The 26,729-nt window shown below is 41.7% G+C and overlaps 1 protein-coding gene across 2 annotated transcripts in view; it reads right to left on the bottom strand.

The window, feature by feature from the left end:
- Positions 1-26,729, bottom strand: part of MYO1E (myosin IE) — a 206,054-nt gene that overhangs the window by 61,897 nt on the left and 117,428 nt on the right. For both annotated transcript variants that reach the window (XM_037151034.2, XM_053670099.1), the window contains 7 exons: positions 16,832-16,963; positions 13,974-14,108; positions 12,403-12,535; positions 7,009-7,205; positions 3,784-3,864; positions 3,378-3,464; positions 582-668 (listed from right to left, as the gene is read on the bottom strand). In XM_037151034.2, the coding sequence (XP_037006929.1) occupies positions 582-668; positions 3,378-3,464; positions 3,784-3,864; positions 7,009-7,205; positions 12,403-12,535; positions 13,974-14,108; positions 16,832-16,963 (852 nt within the window). The remainder of the gene's footprint in view (positions 1-581; positions 669-3,377; positions 3,465-3,783; positions 3,865-7,008; positions 7,206-12,402; positions 12,536-13,973; positions 14,109-16,831; positions 16,964-26,729) is intronic.

Here is a 26,729-nt window from a genome sequence, read left to right as displayed (position 1 = left end):
TCACCCTCCCCACACCGCACGACTGTATGAACAGTCCCCGTGGCTTCTACAGTCGTCACACTTACTCTTTTAGTGGCTGTATTCCCCTGCTCTGATTGCTACAGTTTACTTAACTGAATTAATGGTCTAGGGAGGTTTTCACTGTTTCCAGTGTTGAGTGTTATTAAAAGGAAGATCAAAAAAATCCAAAAATGTTACTATGGAGATCTGTCTACATCCTTTATGTTTTCCTTTGAATAATTTCTAGGGCTCAAAGTCCTAGAAGTGGTTTGAATGGTCTAGAAGGCAGGATCAATTTTATGTCTCTTTATATGCCAAGCCATCCACACAAATGATAGTTGTCTTCTCTTAGAATTCAGTAACAACTTCTCTTTTTAAACTGGCCTTTTACTCATATATGCACTTTCATATTTATGAAAACAAAACCTACTGCTCACATACACATATACACAAAATTAGTGGAATTGCTAAAATTCTGTGCAAAGTTATCACTTTGTCTATTCTAAAATAATGACGCAGAGATGAAAAGCTCACTTAATGTGAACCTGTGAGCAGCAAAGAGACACCAGACCGATACTCACAACTTTGTTTTCTATGAGGTCGCACACGATTTTGTTGTTGAAGTAGTCAATGGGCGTCCACCTTATTCCCTCCTGAACATACTCTTCCTGCAGGACAGACAGCGGGAGCCCCTGTTACTACCCAGTGAGGACGAGCAGAACCCCGCGTGTGTGGATATCAAAGGCACACAGATCACCAAGAAAGAAAAGCTTGAATGCCCCTGGACAAAGACTTGGAACTTTAATTTTTTTTGTTTGTTTACTTGTTTTCTAAGAGAGATAGAAAAGGAACATTTCATTGTTTGGTAATGTAATTTTTATTCAGTTCAAACCATATGAAATTGGCACCTACCACACAATCATTTCTCACATTCAAATATGGTTATTTAATATGGTTTAACCTACGGGTCTGTTTCACAATCATCTCCGAATTTAACATAGGACAGAAGCATAGATAAGTATCTGGGGACTTAAGGGGAAGGCCCCTCGCTCAGGTCAGGTACTCATCCAACCTGACGAACAGCACCACACTCTCCTGCTTTCCCTCCCTCCTCCCCAGGCATGCTTTGTTAGCCTCTCTCCGGATGTTTATAAGGTGCAGAATCTCAGGCTCAATCGCCCAGCCTTCTTTTCTCAGCTGTTCTCCAGGTGAGTTCAATCAATGCCACTAGCCCCTTTAAACAAATGACCCTGAATTAACTTCTCTAGTCTAGACCTCCCCACTGAGTTCCAGACACATACATATCTGATTTTGGAATCTGCACTTGGATGTACAACAAGCGTCTCAAACACAACTTGTTCAGCGGAGTTCTGAATCTACATTCCCCACTGTCTCCAACCAATTGTTCTCCCTCTTTTTAAAGATTTTATTTATCTATTTTTAGACAGAAGGGAAGGGAAGGAGAAAGAGAGGGAGAGAAACATCAATGTGTGGTTGCCTCTCATGTGCCTTCTATTGGGGACCTGGCCCGCAACCCAGGCACGTGTCCTGACTGGGAATCAAACCAGTCAGGCTCGCAGGCTGGCGCGCAATCCAATGAGCCACACCAGCCAGGGCCCAACTGCTCTCTTAACTGTACCTTCATAAGTAGTCCCAGCATTGGCCCTGTCATCAAGCTACAAGGTGGATATCATGCTTGGTTCCTCCTTTGCTCTCAGCTGACCGCTAATGACCCTGAGCGATCAGGCTGGCTCAGTCTCTAGGACACAAACTGGATCTGACCATCTGTCTTGCTGTCACCACCTCCACCAATGCATCACGGGCTACGCTCCACCCGTTCTTGCCCAGCCTTCTGCCGTGGTCTCCTAACTGGTTTTAAAACTTCCATTCCTATTTGCTTCCCAGGTCTCACCCCACTCTAAGTCCACAGAGCCAGAGTGGTGACCTTTTTGAAAACACGGAACACAAATCAGACCGTGTCACTCTCTGCTCAGCATGCCGCAGTGGTTTCCTATCCTAGTTGCTATAAAATCTGAAGTTTCTGCCACGCCCCACAAAGTTCCCATATGATGTAGCCTCCCCCTGCGTATTTCTGTCTCAGTCCATCCCACGCTTTCCGTTGGCTGTTTGGCTCTGGCTACTACCAGGTGGTGGGAAGGCAAGACTTTCTGGGCAGAGGCTTACGTGAAAGCCACTGGTCCCTGGGGTCTCTAGGCAGAGGGACCAACCCCTCCCTGGGGAAATGTTCCTGACACAGCCTTTCATATGTGGAATGGACTGAACGTGTCCCCCAAGATTTCATGTCCATATAAAATCTCAAAATGTGCCCTGGCTGGGCTCAGTGGATTGAACGCAGGCCTGCGAACCACACGCTAGCGGTTCGGTTCCCAGACAGGGCACATGCCTGGGTTGCAGGCCAGTTCCCAGCAGGGGACTCACAAGAGACAACCACACATTGATATTTCTCTCCTTCTCTCCTTCCCTTCCTCTCTAAAGATAAATAAATGAAGTCTTTAAAGAAATCTTTTTAAAAAAATCTCGAAATGTGAGGTTTGGAAATAGGATCTTTATATAACAGATACAGTTAGCTAAGGATCTCACAAGGGAAGTCATCTTGGACTTAGGGTGATCCTTTAATCCAACCATTTGGACACACACTGAAAAAGGCCATGTGAAGACAGGCAGAGGCTGAAGTTATGCTGCCACAACACGAGGAAGGTCAGGGGCCACGGGAACCTGGAAGAGCCAAGGAAGAGCTCTCCCCCAGAACTGCGAAAGGGGTGTGGCTCTGGTGACACTGATTCCGGACTCTGAGAGAACCTTCTGGAGTTTTAAGTCACCCAGTCTGTGGGACTTTGTCACAGCAGCCCTCAAATCACAAACCAATGCTGTATCCTGAATAAAAGGGAACCTGCACTGGACTTGCAGAGGAAACTATAAGCAAGACATGTCACCTCAAGTCAGAATTAAAATATCAGCTTTGATAAAGGCAGCTCTTTGTGGGAAGAACTGAGAGTAAAGCAAATCTGAGAAAACCATGTTTTTCCTTTGAAACACATTATATGCCATAGATACTTGGGCTTGGAACCGGGTTTCCATTTTCTGCTTGGCCAGTGAGTCAGAGAGCAATAAAAACAGCCAGTCAGTCCTAAGTCCAACTTCACAGCACCCTTTGCTTAAAGCAGAAAGAAAATGTAGCAGATGGTGTTTATATTTCACTAACTAAAATGTCACCACGGCATGTGGTTTTCTGCCTGACTCTATTAAGTACATTTCCTAAGACAAGACTCGAATCAGAATGTTACTAGAAGAGAACTCTATACCCTTTAAAATAAGATAGACGTAGAACAGGAAGAAGGAAGGGGAGGGGTCCTTACCTGTTCCGCCTTTAATGTCAGTTCGATAAAAATCTGCTGTAATTTTTCATTAACGAAATTGATACAAAACTGTTCAAAGCCATTTTTCTGAGAAAAGGAAAAGAAAAAGAAAAAGTTACTTCCGTGAATTGTTTCTGCAAAATCATTTTCAAGTCGTTTCTTGAGGGATTTAGTGAGATGTTTCCATGTGAAAAGCCTTAACAGAAATGTTGGAGGCATCAGGAGAAAGCTGCATAGTTTATATTTAGGAGAAACTAATTTGGTAAAGGTACACAAAGAACTCACAAAGGCAAAAATTGGACCATAGTGAGGTTTTTTTTTTTCATTGCCTAGAACTAATTTATTTCCTCAAGCCAGAGGAAATGGATCATGCACCCCGGTCCCCAATTATTCGAACTGGTCCTACCTGGAATATTTCAAAGCCATAGATGTCCAGAACACCAATGTTGTATTCTTCATGGTCCTTCTCCATCGCTTTGTTGATGGACTAGGGGAAAGCAAATGGCATGGCAATTAACTTCTTCTCTTTCATGGGAAAAACAGACATGCGTGGGGGAATGGAAAGCAATTCTGTGCACAGCGAATACTAGTGCCTGCTGGAAACAGAACAGTAAGGACGCAGGTGACCTACAGCCTAATGTCTCAGAGCAAAGTCAAGTACTTGGGGAAACCACCAGGACTTCAAAAAACTATTATGGCAGGATAAAACAAGGTTTGCTTCATGATGAAATCCATTACATTTGGCAGAATTCGTTTTCTTCAGGAAGTCTTGAGAATTGAAAGAAAATGTCACTTTGGATCATGAAAGTAAAACCTATTTTACATCAAGAACTCCATTCAATAGTTATTTCATGATCACCTAACACAGTATGCCATGGATATCAAGAAGACAATTCGTTCCACAGAGCTTAAAGGGCGAGCCAACTATGAATAATAATACCAGTAATCACCGTTAAAGTGATAATAAAAAAACAGCTTACATGTATTTAACATTCACCTGTCCCAGGCTTTGCTAAGAGCTTTCCACATGTAGTTTCACTTACTTCTCACTAATTCTAACGGCAGTGATAACACTGCCCTCCCCGAAATCACACTGGGCAAGAGGGAACGTCTGGGATTAAACTGCAGTGATGTGACGCCTAACTCTGTGTCCCTGATCTCTGTGAGAAGAGATGTGCCAGTCAATGGAATAGGCTTGATGACAGGGGGGCCCGAGGGGGCTTGTGAGGACTGCATGGAAGAAAGGAATATAGGAGAAAAATTCCGGAGGTGGTGAATACCCGGATGAATCTTGAGGTACCAGACTCGTTTTGTAGACCAAAAAAAAAAAAAGCAAGCAATAATACACAGCACTGAGCCCAGTACCTGGTACAGTCAGTGCTCAGTGAATGCCAGCTTTAATCAGTATCTCTTACACGGGGCGTCCATCCCCTTTTACCACACAAAAAGCTGAGGAAAACATGGAAAGGAAATCAGGTGAGAAGCCCAACACAGGAGGTTAAGCTGAACAAAGAACCAGGAGATGTGGTTTCTAGTCCTAAGTCTGCATGGCCTTCTTGCTGAACGGTCTTGGGCAAATCTGCCAACAATGGGGTCTAAGGTTGCCGTGTCAATAACATGAGGGCTCTGCACAAGTTAAAAACCTGGCTAATGTTTGGCATGACCTTGACCTTCCCAAGCAATCTTACCCTTAAAATAGCCACGAGGAGTGCACAGAGTAATTACCGTATGCTGCTCTGCCCTAACATACCCTAACCACACCGTATCATACATTAACCCGTGTAGCTGTTGTGGCCTAGGTGCAAACAGACTTTTGGGGTCCAACGGCCCTTGACTATGGTTTCCATAGGGCTCTCTCTACCTTGGTTATATAAAAGGCAGAGAAGTAGAAGAGCTGGAGCACTGTGAGTTATCGGCGCTTGATTCCCAGATCTATTGCTTAATAGTGTTGTGACCTTAGGTAAGTTCCTTAACCTCTCTGAGCCTCAGCTTATCTGTAAAACAGAGATAATCATACCTAAGTCACAGGCTTGCTGTAAGCATTAAATGAGGTCTTTTTTCCCCTAAAGTACTTAGAGCAGAATCTGGCACATAGTAAGTGCTATATAAGTGTCTGCTATTATTGTCCTCCCATTCAGAGGCTGCGGTGGTTTACACAGACTGTCACTGGCAGTGCTACACCGCTGAGAGACCAATTTCAGGATCGCTCTGAGGTATATATAGATAAGTATGTATACATATGCAAATGTGCATGTAAGTGTGTGTATATGATTATCCCATCATTAAAACATATCTGTGGTAGTTTTACAATCTAGAATCTGCGATGGGTTTAAAATACAGATTACGCAGGGGAGTGGATCCAGGACCCCCGGGGATATCACGTCCACGGATGCTGAGGTCCCTTATGTAACAGGGCACGGTATAGTCCTACAACTAGACGCATCCTCTCGTAAACTTAAAATCGTCTCTGTATCACTTAAAATGTCCAATACAATGTAAATGTTACATAAACAGCTATTACACTATATTGTTTAGGGAATAATAACAAGAAAAAAGCCTGTACATGTTTAGGTACAGACACAGCCATAGTTGTGTCTAACACATAGTCAGGCCTAACTACATAGTCAGCAACAACATAACATTTATTAATTTTTCGAGTATTTTTGATCCGTGATCGGCTGAGTGTGGATTCCACAGCTATGGAGGGCTGGTGGTACACAAAGTCCGACACCCCGCCCTCAGATGGTGGAGCTTGATTTCCCTCCACTCATGTGTGGGCTGCACCGAGTGACATGCTTCCAACAGGCAGAATATTGCAGAGTGGCAATCCTTGAGTCCAGGATGAGGACATTATGAGTAAATGCCTTGTGATGTCTGCCTTGCTCTCTCCTAGATCACTCACTCGGGGGAAGCCAACTGCCATGTTGTGAGCATATTCAAGTGGCTCAAAAGAAAGTGTGCAACAAGGCCCTGAGGTGTCCTGCTCACAGCCTTGGGAGTGTGTCATCTTGGAACCAGGTCCTCAACTCTGATCAAGTCTCGGGATGACTGTAGCTCCCACCAGCATCTTGACTACCGCCCACCCCCGAATCAGAACCACCCAGCCAAGTCACTTCCCAAATGAGAGAATATGTGTCTACTGTGCAAGCCACTAGGTTTTGAACTAATTCATGACACAGTGAGGGATGGCATATACAACATTCCTACATCTTCAGGCTCAAAATCCAGACAGCTGCACGACCACGGGGCCTCTGCTTTCCTGGTCCTCAGTCCTGCCTCCATAAGTACAGGGTTGGGCGAAAGTGGGTTTACAGCTGTGAGTACATGAATCACAGAGTTTATTCTTGTATTATTATTTATTGATTGTTGTATTGTTTTCCATACAAATAACTATGAAGCTACCTTGCCCTACCCTTTATACTGTCCACAAGAGGCTGTTGCCATATTAGTATCTTGGGGTAATTCAGAAGTAAACATAGGACTCAAGGATCCCAGGATTACGTGGTAAAAATGGGAGTAGTAAGGTAATGGCTAAAAAAATGAGCCAAAACATGAACACAAACCTTCAGTAGTTTTAACTCTTTCTGGCTACGATATGAAGCATCGCCAGTGTCCCCCTGTGTTTACTTACATCTACCAAGAAATCAAAGACCCGGGCGTGCAGGGCCTTGGCGAGCGCGTCCCTGGTGTAACAGGCCTGCTCCACGTTGAGGGTCACGTGGATGGACTCTGACTTGCCTCCCCACTTGCTGTCCATCTGCCGGCTCGTTAGCTTTTCCTTCAATCGGTCCTGGTTTATCCCCAGGAGATATGCAGGGAAAGCCAAAACTATAGAAAACAAAATAAACCAAGAATGTCACGCAGGATTTTAACAATGTGTATCGCAAACAGTGGGCTGCGCGTGTACACACACAAAATGCCATCTTTCGTCCCCAAGAACTTTCTGTCCAGTGAAGACGCTTATCAGCAATCCCACACACATCCATCCGCTTTGTTTTCCCCCATTGTTGCATTCATGAGTCAATTCCTCTGATGACCAAGACTTCCAATAATACAAACCAGTGAACCAAGAAGGGTGGCAAACCTATACCCCTGCTGAGATCACAGATGAATGCCTAAAATGGACATCTCTCTGAGCTTGCATCAAGACAGCTGGAAGGAACTAAATCAAGAAACATTTTTTTGGCTCTAAGTATTGTTTTCTTCCTTTCTGACACAGTGTTTCATGGCATCAATCCCAAAGAGCTTTAAGCACCTGGCATTATCAAACTAACCATTACAACCAGTCCCATATTTCTGAGTAGTCACCTTGCGTAGGGTTACTGGAGATAGGACAGGACACAAAATATTGAAGACATCCTAAAGATAATCTAGGGGAGACAAAAGCAGCCTGCCAAATAAAGGAGCCTATGAAAAGTTAAATTTGTGACACAGACAGACAATGAAGTCCAGGAGGAATTTTGATCAGAAAGATGTTACTCCTTGTTGGGGGCATCAAGGAAGATGTGGGGTTGGGCGAGGTCCAAAAGCGTGGACAGGATCTGTGTAGATGCAGGAGGAGAGACAGGACAACGGAATGTGTAAAGGGGAGGAAGCAGGAATGTAAGAGACGTGGTCCAGGTATAGCGAGCAGACCGACACTGGCTACAGTGGGAAGTTAAGGCAGATGATTGAAAGCTTAGGACAAATCCCAATACTGGAAGTCACAGAATGGTCTGAGATATTCGGGCTGCAGTCAGAGGGGCCTGGACGGCTTCGGGAGGGGGTGTTACAAGCAGATTTCTTTGCGCGTGATGTACTGGATGAAATGGAGGGTGCTAGCGCTGTTCACACCATAGCCTATTGGCCCCATCCTGCGGACATGGAGTCATGTAGTTTGTGGCTTTCGGGCAGCAAAGCCGAGGCTCCCGTGGCCCAGCAACTTGTTGAGGCCGAGAAACTCTCCCAGAGGAGGGTTAGTGATATAAATGGGAATTTCCCCCTCTGGTTCAAACACACTAATGTAAGTGACACCATCCTTGGGAATGAAAGGATCCTCAGACTTTTTCCAATATAAATAAAAGATTTTTATGGGCACAAATCAAAATTCTAAACTGGAATATGAATCTTCTTTTCTGCATAAAGCTTTACCAAAATTCTTTGATAAATGCATTTTGTTAAAAGCCTTATTATGATAATGCTCAAAACTCACAAGCCTCCCACTACAGGATAATCTGTCGAGTTTCACAGATGGTGTTAGAACGAACAGGCTGACATTTCTTAGTATATACCTTCCAATGAGATGAAGTCAGTGATTGCATTTTGAAGAACTGTGATGCCAGAACTAGGTATATATTATCTACGTGAGCATCTCACAGAAACGCTCTGACTAGCAGAGGGCTTCCTTTTTCACAAAGGGCATGTGAACAAAATCAAGTGCACTAATTTGCCAATGCCATTCCTGTGAGTTTTTTTAAATTAAATTTTGGGGAGTGACATTGGTTAAGTTTCAAGTGTACAATTCTACAATACATCATTGGCATAATTCATTATGTGTTCACCATCCAAAGTCTAGTCTCTTTCTGTCACCTTATATTTGACCCTCTTTACCCTCTTCCTACCCTGCTTTACTTTAGTTTGAATATTAACAAGTATGTTTAGGAACCTGGATGTGTCTTCCAATAAACAGCACCTTACCTTTGCACACGGCAAAGACTTAAGATTGGACACATGTAGGGTTGTTTGGTAAGAGCCACTCACCAAAGTGTCTGACATGTAAGAGGTTCACTAAGGGAAGCTACAATGTTGATTCCCTCCATCATCACCAGGCAGATAGTCATGTGCATGCATATCTCACTGGACACAGTGGTGTTCCCTGGTCTACAGTACACTCACCAGGACCCCTCCCTCTTCATGGTAACTACACCATGAATGGTTTGATACAACAAACAATTAGCCCCACTTTGTCTGTTTTGTAAACGTGAGCTTCTGCCAAACCCATAAGCATGCCAACGTGGGGACGAGGTTCAAATATTTGGTGAAAAAGTTTATGCCATTATCTTTATGATCATAGCTAAGGAAATACAACAATATGGGCTAAGTCTCTGGGTCCTTGAGACAAAACAGACAGACGAGACGGAAAAAGAAACATGCGGTACACACTTCCATGGCTCACACCTCTTCTGTAGCAGAGGGCACCAGTGAAGGACCACAGGCACTCGGAAAACAAGGCATGGAGTTTGGCCAAGAATCAGAACCACAGCTTAGGGAAACAGTAAAGAAGTCTAGAGAGGAAATCCAGTACTTGCTTTGAAAAAAATCCATGCCATGTGTTTCAAGAATAACCTTTTATGACCTCATATTTTCTTCAGTGGCTGCCCTGGTGCTGAAATTATAGGGCTGTTCCTATAGACTTCCCGGGCGGTGAATTTCCATGAGCGTATATGCCACTGGGGCTGGATAAGAGCAGCGTGGACGCTCGGCGGCCTTGGGGAGGCAGAGGACGGAGCAGGCCATGATTAAATTAAACATGCTGATGAAGTCTAGGTATAGGTCGAGTCTGGTATAGTTAATCAGAATTATGAGGAATATAAAAGAACCTGCTAGAAAGCAATGTTTCAGCAGATTTTGGTAATGCAGGTAGAGTTCTACTAGTGCCTTAAAGAGTAAAACAAAGTCAGATTTAATATTTCCATTTACAAGAAATGGCAAAGTAAAAAACTTTTTTAAAGAATAAAAATTAACAGCGCAAATGAGGGCATTGCTGCTTGTGCTCCCCATTAATTTTATGTTGTATTATTTTCCTCCAACAAAATTCTTAGGTTAATTTGGATTTAATATCTTTTGGGCAAGACTTGTTTTCAAAATGCCATCTCAGTGTTTTGGCAATGACGGGGCACCAGTGCCCAGGTGAAGGTGTGTTTGACCTCTCAGCGATGTAAAGGTTTGACTCAGGAAATTCTATAGCTCCAGCAGTCGAAGGTTAGGTAACAACAAAACTTGTCATTATTAATGACTATTTTGCTTCAGCTGTGATGGGAATCTCGCCATTTCCCCCCGCTACAATAGCTAGAGAAAGTTTGCTTTCTTCCATGATAAAAACATGGGCTAGCACTGCCCTCTACAAATTTATTCGGCTGAGATACTCAAATATCAGAAACACAGCACAAGCCAGGTTCTCCATTTTAGTAGTACTCATTCAGTGTTGTAACAGCAGAAGACCTAAAACCATCTTAATGTCCACTCGCAGATGATTAGTTTAATAAATTAAAAAACTGCCAAACAATGAAATGCTATGCAGCTATAGAAAAGATGGAGCTCCTCAGCGAATTAATACAAAGTAATCTTCAGGACAGAATGTAGATTATGTTGTATGTGCCCATGAAGGCACAAGAGTGGGAAACATGAGTATGTGTAGTTGCTCTGGAACACATATCCCATGAAAGCAAAGGAAGAGAGAGGAAACCCTGGCTCCCTGCCTGGAAGGGAACAACAAGCTGACTGGCAAAGTGGGAGCGTGGAGAGCTTGGACAGGGCGCCCACCTGGAGCACATCAGGGTGTTACCGAGGGAACAGGAAAGAAAGTACCAGCAAGAGGACACTTATCTTTGTTACACCTCTTTGGTTTCAAGCACACCTTTCCCACATCTCACTCACCATCAACTCCACCCCCTCCAATCAAGCACTTGCCGATCCTGCGTCTAGACTCAGCGGGCGGGGGAGGCTACTTCTTGGCTCAAGTATATGGGGAAATGCTAGCTGTGTCGGAGCCGTGCCTCTCTTCTCCAGCATAAAGGGGCACTAAAGCTGGCACAATCCACAAAGGCCAGAGCAATCCAGCCCCTTCCACAGAAACCACCAAGAAACCAACACTGACAGAGCTGAAAGGCCGAGCGTGTTAATGGCTCTCCAGCACACACACACACGCATTTGTTAAATGGAAGGGGCAATGTCCACAAAGTCTGGAAACAGAGTTATTACTGTTATTATTGCTAGGCCATGTTTCTAAACTCTGGACACCCTGTAAATTTATTGTTTTCCATCCCATTCCTTTCCCTTGTAAACATAATTCGTCTTGCTCTTTCTTTATCAGATGGACATCGGAAGTTAGCAGAACTTCCCTTTTTATCACAAAAGAAAACAAAAATATAAAAAGGAACCTTATTTGGAATGGAAATAGCCTCACTGCACTGTCAGCAATGAGTGGGATACTATTTATTACTAAGCCTCTAAATTTATCATCCTTGAAGAATGCTGAGAAAGGAAGAAATGTCTTCCTGGGTGCTTGAAGGATGGGTGGGTGGCTTCTGAAAGCAGCCTGGGAAGCTGTCTGATGGGAGAGAGGCTGCAGTCACCCACCACGGTGCGTGTGGTGGACTGTGCCCTGCACATCAATAGCATCTCTGCAGGGAAAACTTGATTTATTCTCAGAGCAAAAATGATCATTCAGGTCTTCAGGTTCTGACTGCTACAGAGGCGACCATTAAAGGTGATCATTAGCCATATCAACACCACAGTCAACGTCCTTTTTTCCCCCCATTTTCAGAAATCCAATCTCATTCAACCCATGGGACAAACTGAATCTGTGAGCTTTCTATATTCACATGTAGCCCACCACTTGCTCTTCATGATCTTTAGGCAAATGTAGACCCTAACAATCAGTCACAGAAAAGATTTTTGTTGGCAGACAAATCTTTTGAGTTATTCAGCTATTACTCTAATCTTCATTAAAGTATCACTTTACTTTTAAGCCTAGATGTGAAATTCTGCTTCTCCGATGTTAATGATAAACTGAAACACATTCATTGATGGCCTGGGTGTAGCTCTGGCTCAGTTAATGTGGGATGTGGTAGGAGAGGGGCAGGTGCTGGAGAGGCCTGGACGCTCACGGGCCCTTCTGTTCTGCCACAGCAGGACCCATATGACTTCTCATCTCTTCCCGAGATACCCGGGTTGAGATGTAAGCAAAGGAAAGCAGTGGGTTACTTCCGATGGAGCCAAACAATGGTTTTCCCTCCTCCAACAACCTTGAGCCAAAGCTACTCACACTCTTCACTCTCCACTGCGGCATAATTGCCAACTTCTTTAAAGCTGATGTTTCCCAGGTGGAGAACGCCTGCTACTATCTGCAGCACCAGGGTCTGCTCCTCCGCGAAGATCCCGATCACATCCATTGCGTGCTGGAGGGAAAAAGAAAAATTACCCACACAGACTGGTCACCAGCTTAATGCGTACATGATGAAGGAGCCCAGGCTTAGGCTGGGTGGGGCAGCAGTATGCGGCTCAGCCAGCGATGGCAGCTAGACGTCCACAGAAGACATTATCCCTGACCAACGCACTCACACATCCTTCTTAAGTCTCAAAATCGTGCTGGGAAGGTGGTTCTGTCCCTAGAGAGCACGCAGTCCTCCAGGAATAAGGGCACAGAGAGCTGCGGGAGGAAAGGTACTCAGCTGCAGCAGCAGCTGCACCCAAAGTCAACAAGTCTGTCCTCATCCCTTGCTGTGATCTGGTGCCACCGCTCTCCCTCCAAGGACACTCGCGCTGTGTCCAGCTGCTCCAAATAGACTCAGAGGTCTTTCCCTTCACTGGGAGGACTGAGAATAGCTTGGACTTTCAAAAAAGATCTTGATTGTAAATCCCCAAGAGATCAAATACAAACATCACCAGAAAGTCTTATTTCTGAGGTCCACAAAATTCAATAAAGGCAGCTGAAAGGCTTGAGTCTTCAATATCCATCTCCTAAAGGAACTATACCCTTAGAACAATGCAGGCCCTTTACCTACATTGCTTCACCCAGCTCCTTCGGGGCCACACGGCCTTTTTGATGTCCTCTCTTTTCCTGGCACCCAGGAGTAACATCCTGACCCTTTAAGGAACAACTATCAGCTTCCTTCCAAATGTCCCTCCAAATGCCAGGGTCTCCCAACTGCTTCTGGATCTGGGCTGACGATGAGCCTGGCTGGTAGCTGATTCAAAGGGCACTGGTGGTGCACTCCTTTTGGCTAAGTGGGTGACCAACCCTCCTCCACAAAGTTCTCCATTGACTTATTAAGTTGTTTCCTGGAGGATGTGACCCCTCGGTAACCTGCCTGGGTTCACCCTTGGTACCATAACGTACACACCACGTGAAGAGCGTGGAGAGAGATCGCACTCCGACCTGTACAGTGCAGAGGTGAAGAGAGCATGGGTGGAGAAAAGCCTGAAGGTGTTTCAAAATTTCTAAACCTCATTAAGATCATAAGAGAGCTCTGCTTTGCCTCTCTAAGGAAACAGCCTGACAACTGTGCAAGTTGCCAGCAAATAGGAATGGTAAATATATTATCCACAATAGATTCTGTCTTTTCATCAGAGCTCCTGCAGGGGGGTAGTGATGCATTCCCTGTTGCTTTTTGCTTTATCCATCTGAAGAATTGTTAAGTGGTCCTTTGACAACTGGGCAGGTGGCTATTTCAGGGTGCCGAAACATGTGTTTTATGAAATGGATCACGTAGAGCAGAAGGAGGTGGAAACCTCACACTGTCCTTGGCTTGGCTAGCCTTCACGGCCCTTTCCATATCCCGGAAGCCATATCCCATCTGCAGAGCAAAGCCTTTCTGGCACCATGCCAGCACTTACCAGAGTTTCCTGAAACTCCCGCCTGTCATCGATGTCATCTACCTTGTAGGACCCAGAGAGGCTCAGGTAGTAATAATAGTCCATGCTGGTGATGCCAAGGCTGTGCTTCTGTTCCGCAGAGGCCCCCTCGATGAGCTGCAGCAAGAGAAAGTGAGGTGTGGATGAGATGTGACCCTCCAAGTACTCAAAGGCACCTCATGGTTCTTGCTGCCTCCACCCCAAGCACAAGCAATGGGATTTTCTAGCCCTGCTCTCCAGAATGATCCGTGATCCTCATCTCTAAAATATGATGGGGTTTCAGGATTTCTGCTCTACTTGTGGCAGCCCAAAGTCATCTCTTCAAGTTCTGGTTCTTAACTCTCTGATCAGACCTGCAAGACCAGAGAAGTTTCCTTTGTCTAGTAAGCAAAAGGCCTGCAGTGCTTCGGTGGCGAGATCCCTCAAGTGGAAACTTGGCCAGATTATAATTACTTCATTCCTGCTTGACTGGCTTATGAGTGTTTAAAGTGCAGACGGCCCCTCCATGCTTCTCATTGCAGGATGCATATTAGAAAACCACTCAGGTCCCGCACCCCCAAACCAAATGACTGTCCTCGGCTTTTCGCTCCACTTCTGGTATCTATCTGCACCTTAGGTCTGAGCAAGACGCTCACAAATTTCTCCCATCATGGATGTGCTAGATATGTTTAACCATCAACTCTTGTGGGGAAGATGGGTTTGCAGTGTTTGCCAGTTTTCATGGTGTAAATACTCCTACCCTGACTGATTTCAAACTATTAAGAAAGAGTCAGTGAATTAAGAGATGGAAACAGATTTGCACAGCCCATGCAAGCCAGCTCTAGCACCCTGCCATCTCCAACCCAACAGGATTTAGGAAAATAGAAACAGTTCCCATCTACACTTCTCCATTGTGGTCAAATTCCTCACGGCAACACGGCAACACACCCCCAAAATGGGGAACCTCATTTCCATCGCCGAGAAGTTCTAGGCCATCGCATGACATGGGGTTCCCTTAGTTTTCTCCCTAGTCTCTTTGAAATCTTTTTGTGCCACCCTCTTTCTAGCTTTCTCTTCCGTGTTGTTATCTGAGAAAAAACTTGTCCTTACCTCGTTCTCAGTCTCCTCCCCATCCACAGTGCATAGCCCCCCTCAGCTGTATCTTCAATATCCTGCTCTCACTCTCTTCCACTTACAAACGCATGGTGTGCTCTGCCTTCTGTAGAAACTTTTCCTCGGCTCAGCGAACTTCTTCAAGCTGCAGAATCTACTTCACCACCTGCACCCTGGCTCCTCCCCTCACCATTCTGATGAAATGGCTTCTGTGATTACTTTGCAGTGGCTACACGCATTCACCAGCCCCTTCTTGGTCCCCAGACCTCTGCCCCATGCCTCACCTGCAGGAGCTCTGAGCACTGATCCCCCTTCGCAGCCCCCGGGCCTTCCCCTGCCTTTCCTCCCCTAACGCCCTCCCTGGTTCCCCAATCTGCAGACAGTCCTGTGTATGCATGGTTTCCTCTCCATGCTCACTCCCACAGGAGTCTCATCAATTTCACAGCTTCGGCTTCATGTCAGAATCTTCAAAGCTCATCACTTCCACAGCCCCTAGTCTGGTAGTTTCTATCCTCTGGGTAGAGGACTTCTGAGGCAGGGTATGGTGGGCAATGGGCTGGCTTTTATTGAAAAGGGTCCTAGAAACAACTATAAACTTTGCTCTAGTGCTTAGTAAATAATGTACTATGTGTGTGATACACGAAATTATTTTTCAATCATCTGTATGTGCTGCTTTGATTAATACAATTAAAAGTACATATTACTGAATTCACAAAAGCTTTTGGTCATTTAGATATTCTTTCAACAGTTACCAACTAAGAAGAACTGTTTGTCATCATCTAAGATATCTATGCAACTGATAAGACTAAACTTGAGCTACCAACACAGTTTAACCTCTTTCTAATACCGTGATCTTTAAGCTGGAACAAAATAAAAAATAGCTGCAGGGCGTTCTTCAATGAAAATCTAATGTGGATCCCCAATATATGAAATGCTAATATGTAAACTTGTATGTAAACTGTCTACGGATTTCTGCTCTACTTGGGGTAGCCAACTTGTGATATAATTTTAAAACACTTAAAAGTATTTTAATAACCACTTGAATCAGATGACCACTGAAGACAGGGACAAAATTTAAAAGCATCTTCCACACTCCTCTAGCCCACAAGTCTCCATGGCTTCTACGTATCTAAGTCAAAACTTTCTGACCTAGCATTAAAGATCCATAGCCAATGGGGGAAGTAAGAGAGGGTAAACAGGGGATAACTGGTGAAAAGGAGGGGAGGGGCGGGGAGGGGTGGGGAGGGGAGGGAGGGGAGAGGAGGGAAGGGGAGAACCGTAGCCCATTTTGAGTCTTCATCCCACACTGGTTGAAACCTGGCTCACAGGGCCCCTGCTCTGTCCCGGCCACCTGACCTGCCTGAGCCGTCTCCCCTTGCAGGTTACACAGAACTTCCTGAGTGACATCTTTCTCCTGACCAGTCCAATCAAATCTCCCCACGTGAGTCTTTATTTAGCAAAGAATCAAAATTTTGTTTTGAGGTCATATCAACATTTCGCTAATTATTAAACTGTTGGGGAACTTTTGTCTTCTCACCCCATCCAGAACTTACTCTCCTTTATGATCAGGGTCATTCATTCCCAAACTTCTTGTAAGTTCAGTGACTTACACGTACCACTGTGATAGACACTCCTTGGCTTGCCAGACTACATTGTCTAAACCTGAGAGTTGACAGGAAAACACACACACACACACACACACACACACGAAGAAGGAACAAGGAAGTAGGAAAAATATGAAGGAAAACCTGGTAAAATATGTGAAAACTCCGCTCTCCAGGGTTCCTCATCACCACCCTAGATTTTTCCAGAAGGAAGTTGGAGATCTTTCCGCCATCTGGTTCCCCACCTGGACTGAACTGGATTTCAAAGTATTTTCCCTGCAAGAAAGGTAAGGATTTCCTTTAGTGGTAAGTAAACAAAAACATGTTCTAAATAGGCTTTAGATACAGTACATAATTCAGGAAAAGTCGTTAATGACAGATACATTCTGAATTATTCCCAGTTCTGGTTTAGATTTCCTCAAGTCTTCCTATCAGACTAGCCCTACTCCTGTCCAATCACTCAATCCTGCATCGAGAGAAGCTATTATTTGAGCCTGACTCAATAAGGATTTGTTATATGCCTTGCCCATTGTCCCCAGGTAGGGGTTTGCTTGCTAAGCCAGAAGCTGTAAAGAATGGGACAATCACATGGTCCCTTCGATCTAACAAGACTGAACTCTGTATCAGCCTCTCTCAGAAGAAGCAGAATTTCCCTCTGACAGACTTATTTTATTGGCTTTGAGTAAAAGCAATCCCTTTTACCTCTGGAGGATCTAAATTTCTTATATAAAATAAGAACACCTGATTATAAATAAAGTTAATTCCAGCTAGTGTGGGTGCGGGGATTTTTGTTACTGTGGTGGTTAATTATTTCCTTTTACATTAAATTCTAATAGGGAACAAAGGAGAATAAGGCCTTGGAATTTAGCTGGAAAAGGTGCCCAGATTAAGTAAATGACATTTCCCTTTCTCATTAGCGTCTACTCCTCAGAGTAGACTTCCCTCCACTCCTCAGAAAGGTCCACAGGGGTAAACGTAAATGAAGGAAAAGATGACAGTGTGGGCGAGAAGGAGGGGTGTGGCCAAGGGTCACACCGGAAAGCATGCCCAGACTAACTGTCTTCACTTGCAGTGTTTAAAAAACATGTATGCAGATGAATTCCACCCATCTCAGAGCTGAATCCTGCCAGGCCGCAAGTCAGACTGGAACCATAAACTCAATATGGACAAAAGCACACTGCATATTTTTCCCTACTGCCACAGCACCCAGAACCTGCTGAGCTCTAGTTAAGTTACTTGCCGATTCTGTGTAACAGAAAGGCTACAAAAGCTACCCTCGAATGGTCTATTTGTCTTAATCTGAAGACTCCTCCCCATCCCCTTCCCTAAGTAAACCCTAAAACAAGCACCCAGAAGCACCAGACATAGGGTAGAAGCACCAACTACTAACTCGATTTACAGTGGGTCCTGAGTAAAGCTTGCTGAGCAAGAACCCCTGTGCTTCTTCCCCTTGTGGCCTTTCTTCACCACCTTTTTTTTTTTCAGCATGTTTTTCTGGAGGGAATAATTCAGGGTCTGTCCATGTAACCCCCACTCCCCACCGTTCTCCATCAAGAAGCCGTGAAATGAAACCAAACAGGGCATCACATCTGGGAAGGGCAGATGTTGTAAGTGGCAAATTCCCAAGTCCTTTTAGAAGTGGTTTGAATCCTTGCTCTCCTGTGAGAAAGACATGGGGAGCCTTTAAGAAATGCTGATGTCCAGTGTCTTGTAGGACAAACAAATCAGAGTTTCCGGGAAATGGCACCCAGACCTAAGCAGTTTTAAACAGTCTGGGTGATTTTTATATATGGTCACGGTTGAGAACCACGGCTCTAATGTGACACACTTATACACAACTCAAAATTGTTCTATAAAAGCTAAAGCTCCGAAGAAGACATCAAAATGTTCAGTTTTCTTGTAGAGCAACCTGGGACAAAGGGGAAATTGTATAAAGACAAGACGTTGCATTTTTAAAAATTAAATGAAAAAGAATGATTGTTGGTAATACTTTCCTTTTTAAGCTAGGTGCTAGTACACTGGTGTTCACCGTATTATTTTGAAAGTCATGTCTGAAATATTTCATAATATATTTGACAAATAATAAAATTTATAAAATGGAAATTTAAAATTTATTAAATGGAAATATATAAATTTTTTAGACTTTGTGTCTATTTTTTAAATGAAATTACCCATAATCCCATCTGATGTCACTTCCACCTCTTCCTTCAACCACTCTAATGATATATTCAAACTCTGACTTACAGGCAATTAATGATGTGTTTTTAAATTTAAATTTTAAATTATACTTTACATTCAATATCCTTTTGTATTGGTGTGAGGGGTAGAGCATAGTGGTTGTTAGACAATCACATATTTTACAAAATGATCTCCAGGTATTTCAAGTACCCACTTGGCGCCATACAGTTATTACAATATTATTGACTATGTTCTTCACTCTGCTGTACTGCACATCTAACTACCAATGTGTAATTCTTACTCCCTTCACCTTTTTCACCCAGACCACAAACACCCATCCACTCTGAAAATCATCAGTCTGCTCTCTGCATCTGAGTCTGCTTCTATTTTGTTTATTCTTTGACTTTTGTTCTTTAGATTCCAAATATGGTGATATCATGTGGTATTGGTTGTTCCCTATTTGATTATTCCACTTAGCATAATATACTGTAGGTTCGTCCTTGCTGTCACACATGGTAAGATTTCATTGTTGTTTTTTAAATATTTTACTTATTTATTTTTAGAGAGAGGGGACAGGAAGGAGAAAGAGTGGGAAAGAAACATGAATGTGTGGTTGCTTCTCATGTGTCCCCTACTGGGGACCTGGCCTGCAACCCAGGCATGTGCCCTGACTGGGAATCGAACCAGTGACCCTTTGCTTCACAGGCCCGTGCTCAATCCACTGAGCTATGCCAATCAGGGCAAGATTTCATTGTTTTTTATGACCAAGTAATATCCCATTATATACATGTAACACCACTTTTTTAAAATATATTTTATTGATTATGCTATTACAACTGTCCCATTCCCCCCACCTCCCTGAACGTCCCTTCCAACCTGCATCAACTCCCTGCCCCCTTAGTTCATGTTCATGGGTCATACATATAAGATCTTTGGCTTCTACATTTCCTATACTATTCTTAACTTCCTCCTATTTTGTACCTACCAATAATGCTCCTTATTTCCTGTACCCTTTCCCTCACTTCCCCCTCTACTTCCCTGCTGATAACTCTCCATGTGATCTCCATTTCTGTGATTCTATTCCTGTTCTAGTTGTTTGCCTAGTTCACTTTTGTTTCTGTTTTGTTTTGTTTTTTTTAGGTTCAGTTGTTGATAGTTGTGAGTTTGTTGTCAATATTTTTTATCTTCTTTTTCTTAGATAAGTCCCTTTAACATTTCATACAATAGGGGCTTGGTGATGACTCCTTCAACTTGACCTTATCTGGGAAGCACTTTATCTGCCCTTCCATTCTAAATGATGGTTTTGCTGGATAGAGCAATCTTGGATGTAGGTCCTTGCCTTTAATGACTTCGAATACTTCTTTCCAGCCCCTTCTTGCCTGTAAAGTTTCTTTGGAGAAATCAGCTGACAGTTTTATGGAAACTCTTTTGTAGGTAACTATCTCCTTTCCTTTTGCTACTTGGAAGATTCTTTCCTTATTTTTAATCCTGGGTAATATCATTGTGATGTGCTTTGGTATGTGGTTCCTTCTTGGGTCTATCTTCTTTGGGACTCTCTGAGCTTCCTGGACTTCTAGAAGTCTATTTCCTTTTCCAGATTAGGTTTCTCCTTCATTATTTTTTCAAATAAGTTTTCAATTTCTTGCTTTTCTTCTCCCTCTGGTACTCCTATGATTCAGATGTTGGAAAGTTTAAGGTTGTCCTGGAGGTTTATAAGCCTCTCCTCATTTTTTAAAATTCTTGTTTGTTCATTTTTTCTGGTTGAATGCTTATTTCTTCCTTCTGTGCCAAACTGTTGATTTGAGTCCTGGTTTCCTTCCCATTAATGTTGGTTCCCTGTACATTTTCCTTTATTTCATTTTGCATAGCCTTCACTTCTTCCTCGATTTTGCAACCATACTTAACCATTTGTGTGAGCATCCTGATTACCAGTGTTTTGAACCCTGCCTCTGAAATGTTGGTTATCTCTTTGTCACTTCGTTGCATTTTTTCTGGAGCTTTGATCTGATTTTTCAGTGGGGCCTTTTTTTTTTTGGTCTTAGTAGCCTGTTAGGTTGTAAGGGGCGGAGCCTTAGGCATTTGACAGGGCAGGGCAACCCAGGTCACTACATTGTCCTGCTGTATTTGGGGGAGGGGTCCAAAAGGGAACAATGCTGCTTGCTTGGCTCTCTGTGGGGTTTTGGGCATATCCTCCTCTACTCAAGCAAATTAGACCCTTCTGGTGCTAATTCCCGAATTGGTGGTTTTGTGTATATTCTAGGAGCCTGTGAATTTCTCCAACAAACCCTCCTGTAAGGCTGAAAGTTTTGCCCGCTGCTGCACCCCCCCACAGGTGTTTTCAGTCAGAGGCTTTGAGGCTTTATTTTCAGGAGCTGGAGCCCTGGGTTGCAAGGTCTGACTCGCTCCCCAGTTGTTCCCTGCAGTCGAATGTGGGACTGTTTGCTCCGCCAGCCGCCACCTTGTTGCACATCCTCTCTGCCCCAGCTGCCCATCTCCACCCCTCCTACAGGTCTGGATGAATGTTTCTTTAACTCCTTGCCTGTTGGACTTCCATACAGTTTGATTTTCTGGCAGTTCTAGTTGTTTTTTGTTTTTTAAAATTTTAAATTTGTTGTTGTCCTTCTTTTGGTTGTGTGAGGTGGCACAGTGTGTCTACCAATGCCTCTATCTTGGCCACTGAATTTCTACCACTACCTTTTTATCCACTCATATATTGATGGGCACTTGGGTTGGCTCCATATATTGTATATTGTAAGTAATGCTGCAATGAATATAGGGGTGCATATATTCTTTCGAATTAATGTTTTGTTTTTGTTTAGATATATCCAGATGGAATCTGGGTCATAAGGCAGTTCTATTTTTCATTTTTTTTTAAGAATCTCCATATTGTTTTCCACTGTGGCTGCACCAGTCTGCATTCCCAGCAACAGCACACAAGGCTTCTCATTTTACCACATTCTCATCAACACTTATTACTGATTGATTGATTTTTTTAAAAAGATTTTATTTATTTATGTTAAGAGGGTAAGGAAAAGAGAGAGGGAGAGAGATATCAATATATGGTTGCTTCACATGTGTCCCCTGCTGGGAACTGGCCTACAACCCAGGCACGTGCCCTGACTAGGAATTGAACTGCAATCCTTTAGTTTGCAGGCCCGAGTTCAATCCAATGAGCTACACCAGCAAGGGCTGTTTATTGATTTATTGATCGTAGCCATGCTGACAGGTGTGAGGAGATAATTCAATGTGGTTTTAATTTGTATTTCTCTGATCATTACTGACGTTAAACTATTTTCATATTTATATATGAGTCTACTACCCATCTGTATGTCTGCTTTGGCAAAAGGTCTAATCAGGTCCTCTGCTCTTTCTTGTTTTTAACTGGATTGATTTTTTTTTTTTGGTGTTGAGTTGTTATGAGTTCTGTGCAAATTTTGTATCGTCATAGGATGTATCATTGGCAATTATCTTCTGACATTCAGTAGGTTGTGTTTTTTTCATTAATGGTTTCCTTTGCTATGCAAAAACTTTTCAGTTTGATGTAGTCCCATTTGTTTATTTTTTCTATTGTTTCCCTTGCCTGAGGAAATATGTCAGAAAAAATGCTGCTAACAGAAATATGGAAAACAGTATGAAGGCTTTAGAACTATTTTTAAAATTTAAAACATGTTTAAATAAAAGATTTACTGCTTATATTTTCTTGTAGTTTTACTGTTTTTAGTCTTACATTTATATATTTAATCCGTTTTGGGTTTCTGTTGCATATGGTGTAAGAAGGTGATCTAGTTTCATTTTTTCTGCACGTAACTGTCCAATTTTCCCAACATCATTTACTGAGTAGACTCTTTAACCCATTGTATGTTCTTGCCTCTTTGTTATATATTAATTGACCATACAGGTGTGAGTCTAATTCTACATTCTATATTCTGTTCCATTGATCTATGTTTGTTTTTATCCAGTATCATGCTGTTTTAATTACTATAGCTTTGTAGTATAGTTTGATATCAGTAGCATGATATGTGCGACTTTCTTCCTCTTTCTCAAGATACTTGTAACTATTCATAGTTTTTTTGTGATTCCATATATATTTTTGGATTGTTTTTTCTAGTTCTGTGAAAAATTCTATTGCTATTTGATAGGAATTGCATTGAATCTAGAGATTGCTTTGGGTAGTACAAACATTTTAATGATGTCAATTCTTATCCCTGAGCACAGTATATGCTTTCATTTAATTGTACTTTCTTTCATTTCTTCTTCAGTGTCCTATAATTTTCCTAATACAGCTCTTTTACTTCCTCATTAAGTTTATTCCAAAATATTTTATTTCCTTTTTTGATGCAACTATAAATAAAATTTTCTTTTTTCTTTTTAATATTTTATTTATTTATCTTTAGAGGGGAAGGGAAGGAGAGAAATATCAATGTATGGTTGCCTCTCATGAGTCCCCCGCTGGGAACTGACCTGCAACCCAGGCATGTGCCCTGACTGGGAATCAAACCGCGATTGTGTGGTTCGCAGGCCCGCGCTCAATCCACTGAGCTACACCAGTCAGGGTGGATTGTTTTCTTAGTTTCCCTTTCTAATAGTTCATTATTGGTGTACAAAATTACAAAAAAAAATTCTGAATATTGATTTTGTATCCTGCTACTTTACTGAATTCATTTATCAATTCTAATAGATGTTTGGTAAAATCTAGGGTTCTCTTTATACAGTATTATGTTTTCTGCAAATAATGAATTTTACTTCTTTCTTTCCAATTTGGATACATTTTATTTCTTCTTCATGTCTGATTGCTGTGGCTAGGACTCCCAGTACTATGTTGAACAAGAGTGGTGAAACTGGACAATCCTGTCTTGTTGCTGACCTAAGGGAAATGGTTTTAGTTTTCCCCTGTTAAGTATAATGTTAGATGTGAGTTTTCCATATATGGCCTTTATTATGCTGTGGTATGTCCTCTCTATTCCCACTTTGCTGAGAGTGTTTATCATAAATTGTGCTGGATTTTTGTCAAATGTTTTTCTGCATCTATTGATATGATCAGATACTTTTTTATCATTTATTTTGTTTATGTGGTCTAACACATTAATTGATATGTGGATACTGAACCATTCTTGTATCCTAGGAATAAATCCCACTTGAACATACTGTATGATACATTTAATGTACTACTGAATACAGCTTGCTAATATTTTGTTGAGGATTTTTCCATCTATGTTCATCAGGGATATAGGCCAATAATCTTTCTTTGTTGTGCCTTTATCAGGTTTTGGAATCAGGATAATGCCGGCCTTGTAAAGTGAGTTTGGGAGTCTTCCCTCCTCTTGAATTTTCTGGAATAGTTTGAGAAGGATAGGAGTTAGTTCTTTGCAGGTTGCTATAATTTGCTTCTGAATCCATCAGATCTAGCACTTTTGTTTGTTGGGAAGTTTTTAAATTAGTGATTAGATTTTGATTGTAATTGCTCTGTTCTGATATTTCTGTTTCTTCTTGTTTCAGTCTTCATAAGCTCCTAGGATTTATTCCTTCATTCCAGATTATCCAATTTGGTGACACAGATTGTTCGTAGTATTTTCTGAGAGTCCTTTGTGTTTCTGTGGCATTAGTTGTCACTTCTCTTTTCATTTCTGATTTTATTTATCTTGATTTTCTATTTTTCTTTACAATCTAGTTAAAGATTTATCAATGTTGTTTAATTTTTCAAAAAATTTGAAAATTTGAAAGCATTCTTAGTTTCATTGATCTTTTGTATTGTTTTTTAGACTCTAAATTGTTTCAACTGTGATTTTTATTACTTCCTTCTATTCATTTCAAACTTTGTTGTTCTTTTTCTAGTTTCTTTAGGTAAGGTTAGATTGTTTATTTGAGATTAAAAAAAAAAAGACTGTTCATGTTTCTTGAGGTCAGTTTGTATTGCTATGAATTTCCCTCTTTGGACTGCTTCTGCTGTAACCCATAGATTTTTGGATTGTTGTTTTCGATTTCATTCGTCTCAAGGTATCTTTTAATTTCTTCCTTGATTTATTTATTAACTCATTGTTTATTAACATGTTATTTAGCACCCATGTGTTTTTCAATTTTGTTTGTTTGGGGTTTTTTTTTGCTTGTAATTGATTTCTAGTTTCATAGCATTGTGGTTGGAAAAGACGTGATCAGATTTTAATCTTCTTAAATTTATTAAGATTGTTTTGTGGCTTAACAAGTGGTCGATCCTGGAAAATGTTCCATATGCACTTGAAAAGAATGTATATTCTGCTGCTTTGGGATGAAATGCTCTGAAAATATAAATTAATGCTTTTGGTTTCTGTGTCATTTAAGATGGCTATTTTCTTGCTTTTTGGTCTGGAAGATCTACCCAGCAACATCAGAGGGGTATTAAAGTCCCCTACCACGACTATACTACTGCCAATCTCTCCTTTTATATCCATCAAAATATGCTTTAAGTATTTAGGTGCTAGCATGTTAAGTGTATAAATTTTTACTAGGGTTATATCCTCTTGTTGGATTGATTATTTTTTCATTACATAATTAAAGTTCTTCTTTGACTTTTATTATTGCCTTTGTTTTAAAGTCTATTTTGTCTGAAGTAAGTATTGCTACTCCAGTATTTTTTTGGTATCCATTTGCATGAAATATCATTTTCCAACCCCACACTTTCAGTCTGTTTTTCTCTTTCAATCTGAAGTGGGTCCCTTGTAGACAGCATATATATGGGTATTATTTTCTTATCCATTCGGCTACCCTATGTCTTTTGTTTCGAGCATTTAATCCATTTGCATTTGAAATGATTATTGTTAGGTATGTATTTATTGCTATTTTATTATACACATTTATGTCCTTCCCCTCCTTTTTTCTTCCTTCTTCTTAAATTAGTCCCTTTAACATTCCTTGTAATACTGGTGCGGTAGGGATAAATGTCTTTAGCTCTCTCCTGTCAGGGAAGCTTCTTATTTTTCCTTCAATTTTAAATGATGGCCTTGCTGGGTAGTTTTCACTGTAGGTCTTTGCCTTTCATATTTCTGAATATTTTATGCCATGTGTTCTAATCTGAAAATTATCTATTGAGAAATAATGTGACAGTCTTATGAGAGATCCCTTGTACATAACTGTCTTTCTCTTGATGCTTTTAAGTTTCTCTTTGTTTTTAACCTTTGGCTTTTTAATTATAATTTTCTTGGTGTGCAAGTCCTTGGGTTCATTTTGTTTGGAATTTTCTTTGCTTCTTGGACTTGTATGTCTTTTTCCTTCAACAGGTTAGGTAAGTTTTCAGTTTTTACTTTTCAAAAAAAGTTCACAACCCCTTGCTTTTTTTTTATTATCCTTCTGGTACTCTTATTATGTGGATATTATTATGCTTCATGTTGTTCCTGAGGTCCCTTAAACTATCCCCATTTTTAAAATTATGTTTTGTTTTTGCTGCTCTGATTGTTTTCTGCTTTGTCTTCCAAATCTGATTTAGTTTTCTGCTTTGTCTAATCTACTGTTGACTCCTTCTAGTGTATTCTTCATTTCAGTTATTGTGTTCATCATTTCTGACTTGTTCTATTTTAATGATTTCTATGTCTTTTTTAATGCTTACTATTCTGTGTTGACACTTTTACTGAGTTCATTCATTCTTCCCCTAAGTTCCTTTAGCATTCTTATAATCATAGTTTTGAACTCTGTATCTGAGAGATTGCTTGCCTCCATTTTATTTAGTTTTTTTTTTTCTGGGGATTTTTTGCTGTTGTTTCATATAGGGCATGATCCCTTCCCATTTTGGCTTTCTCTTTGTATTTGTGCCTGTGTATTAGGTAGATCTGCTATGTCCCAGCCTTTGTAGGTGGCCTTATATAGTAGGTTTGCTGTGGGGCTCAGTGGAAGAGTC

This window comes from Artibeus jamaicensis, unplaced genomic scaffold (genome assembly GCF_021234435.1).
Source record: "Artibeus jamaicensis isolate MK-2021 breed Jamaican fruit bat unplaced genomic scaffold, CSHL_Jam_final contig_548, whole genome shotgun sequence".
Classification (NCBI taxonomy): domain Eukaryota; kingdom Metazoa; phylum Chordata; class Mammalia; order Chiroptera; family Phyllostomidae; genus Artibeus; species Artibeus jamaicensis.
Note: the sequence above shows the minus strand (reverse complement) of the source record. Positions and strands in the feature narration are given on the sequence as shown.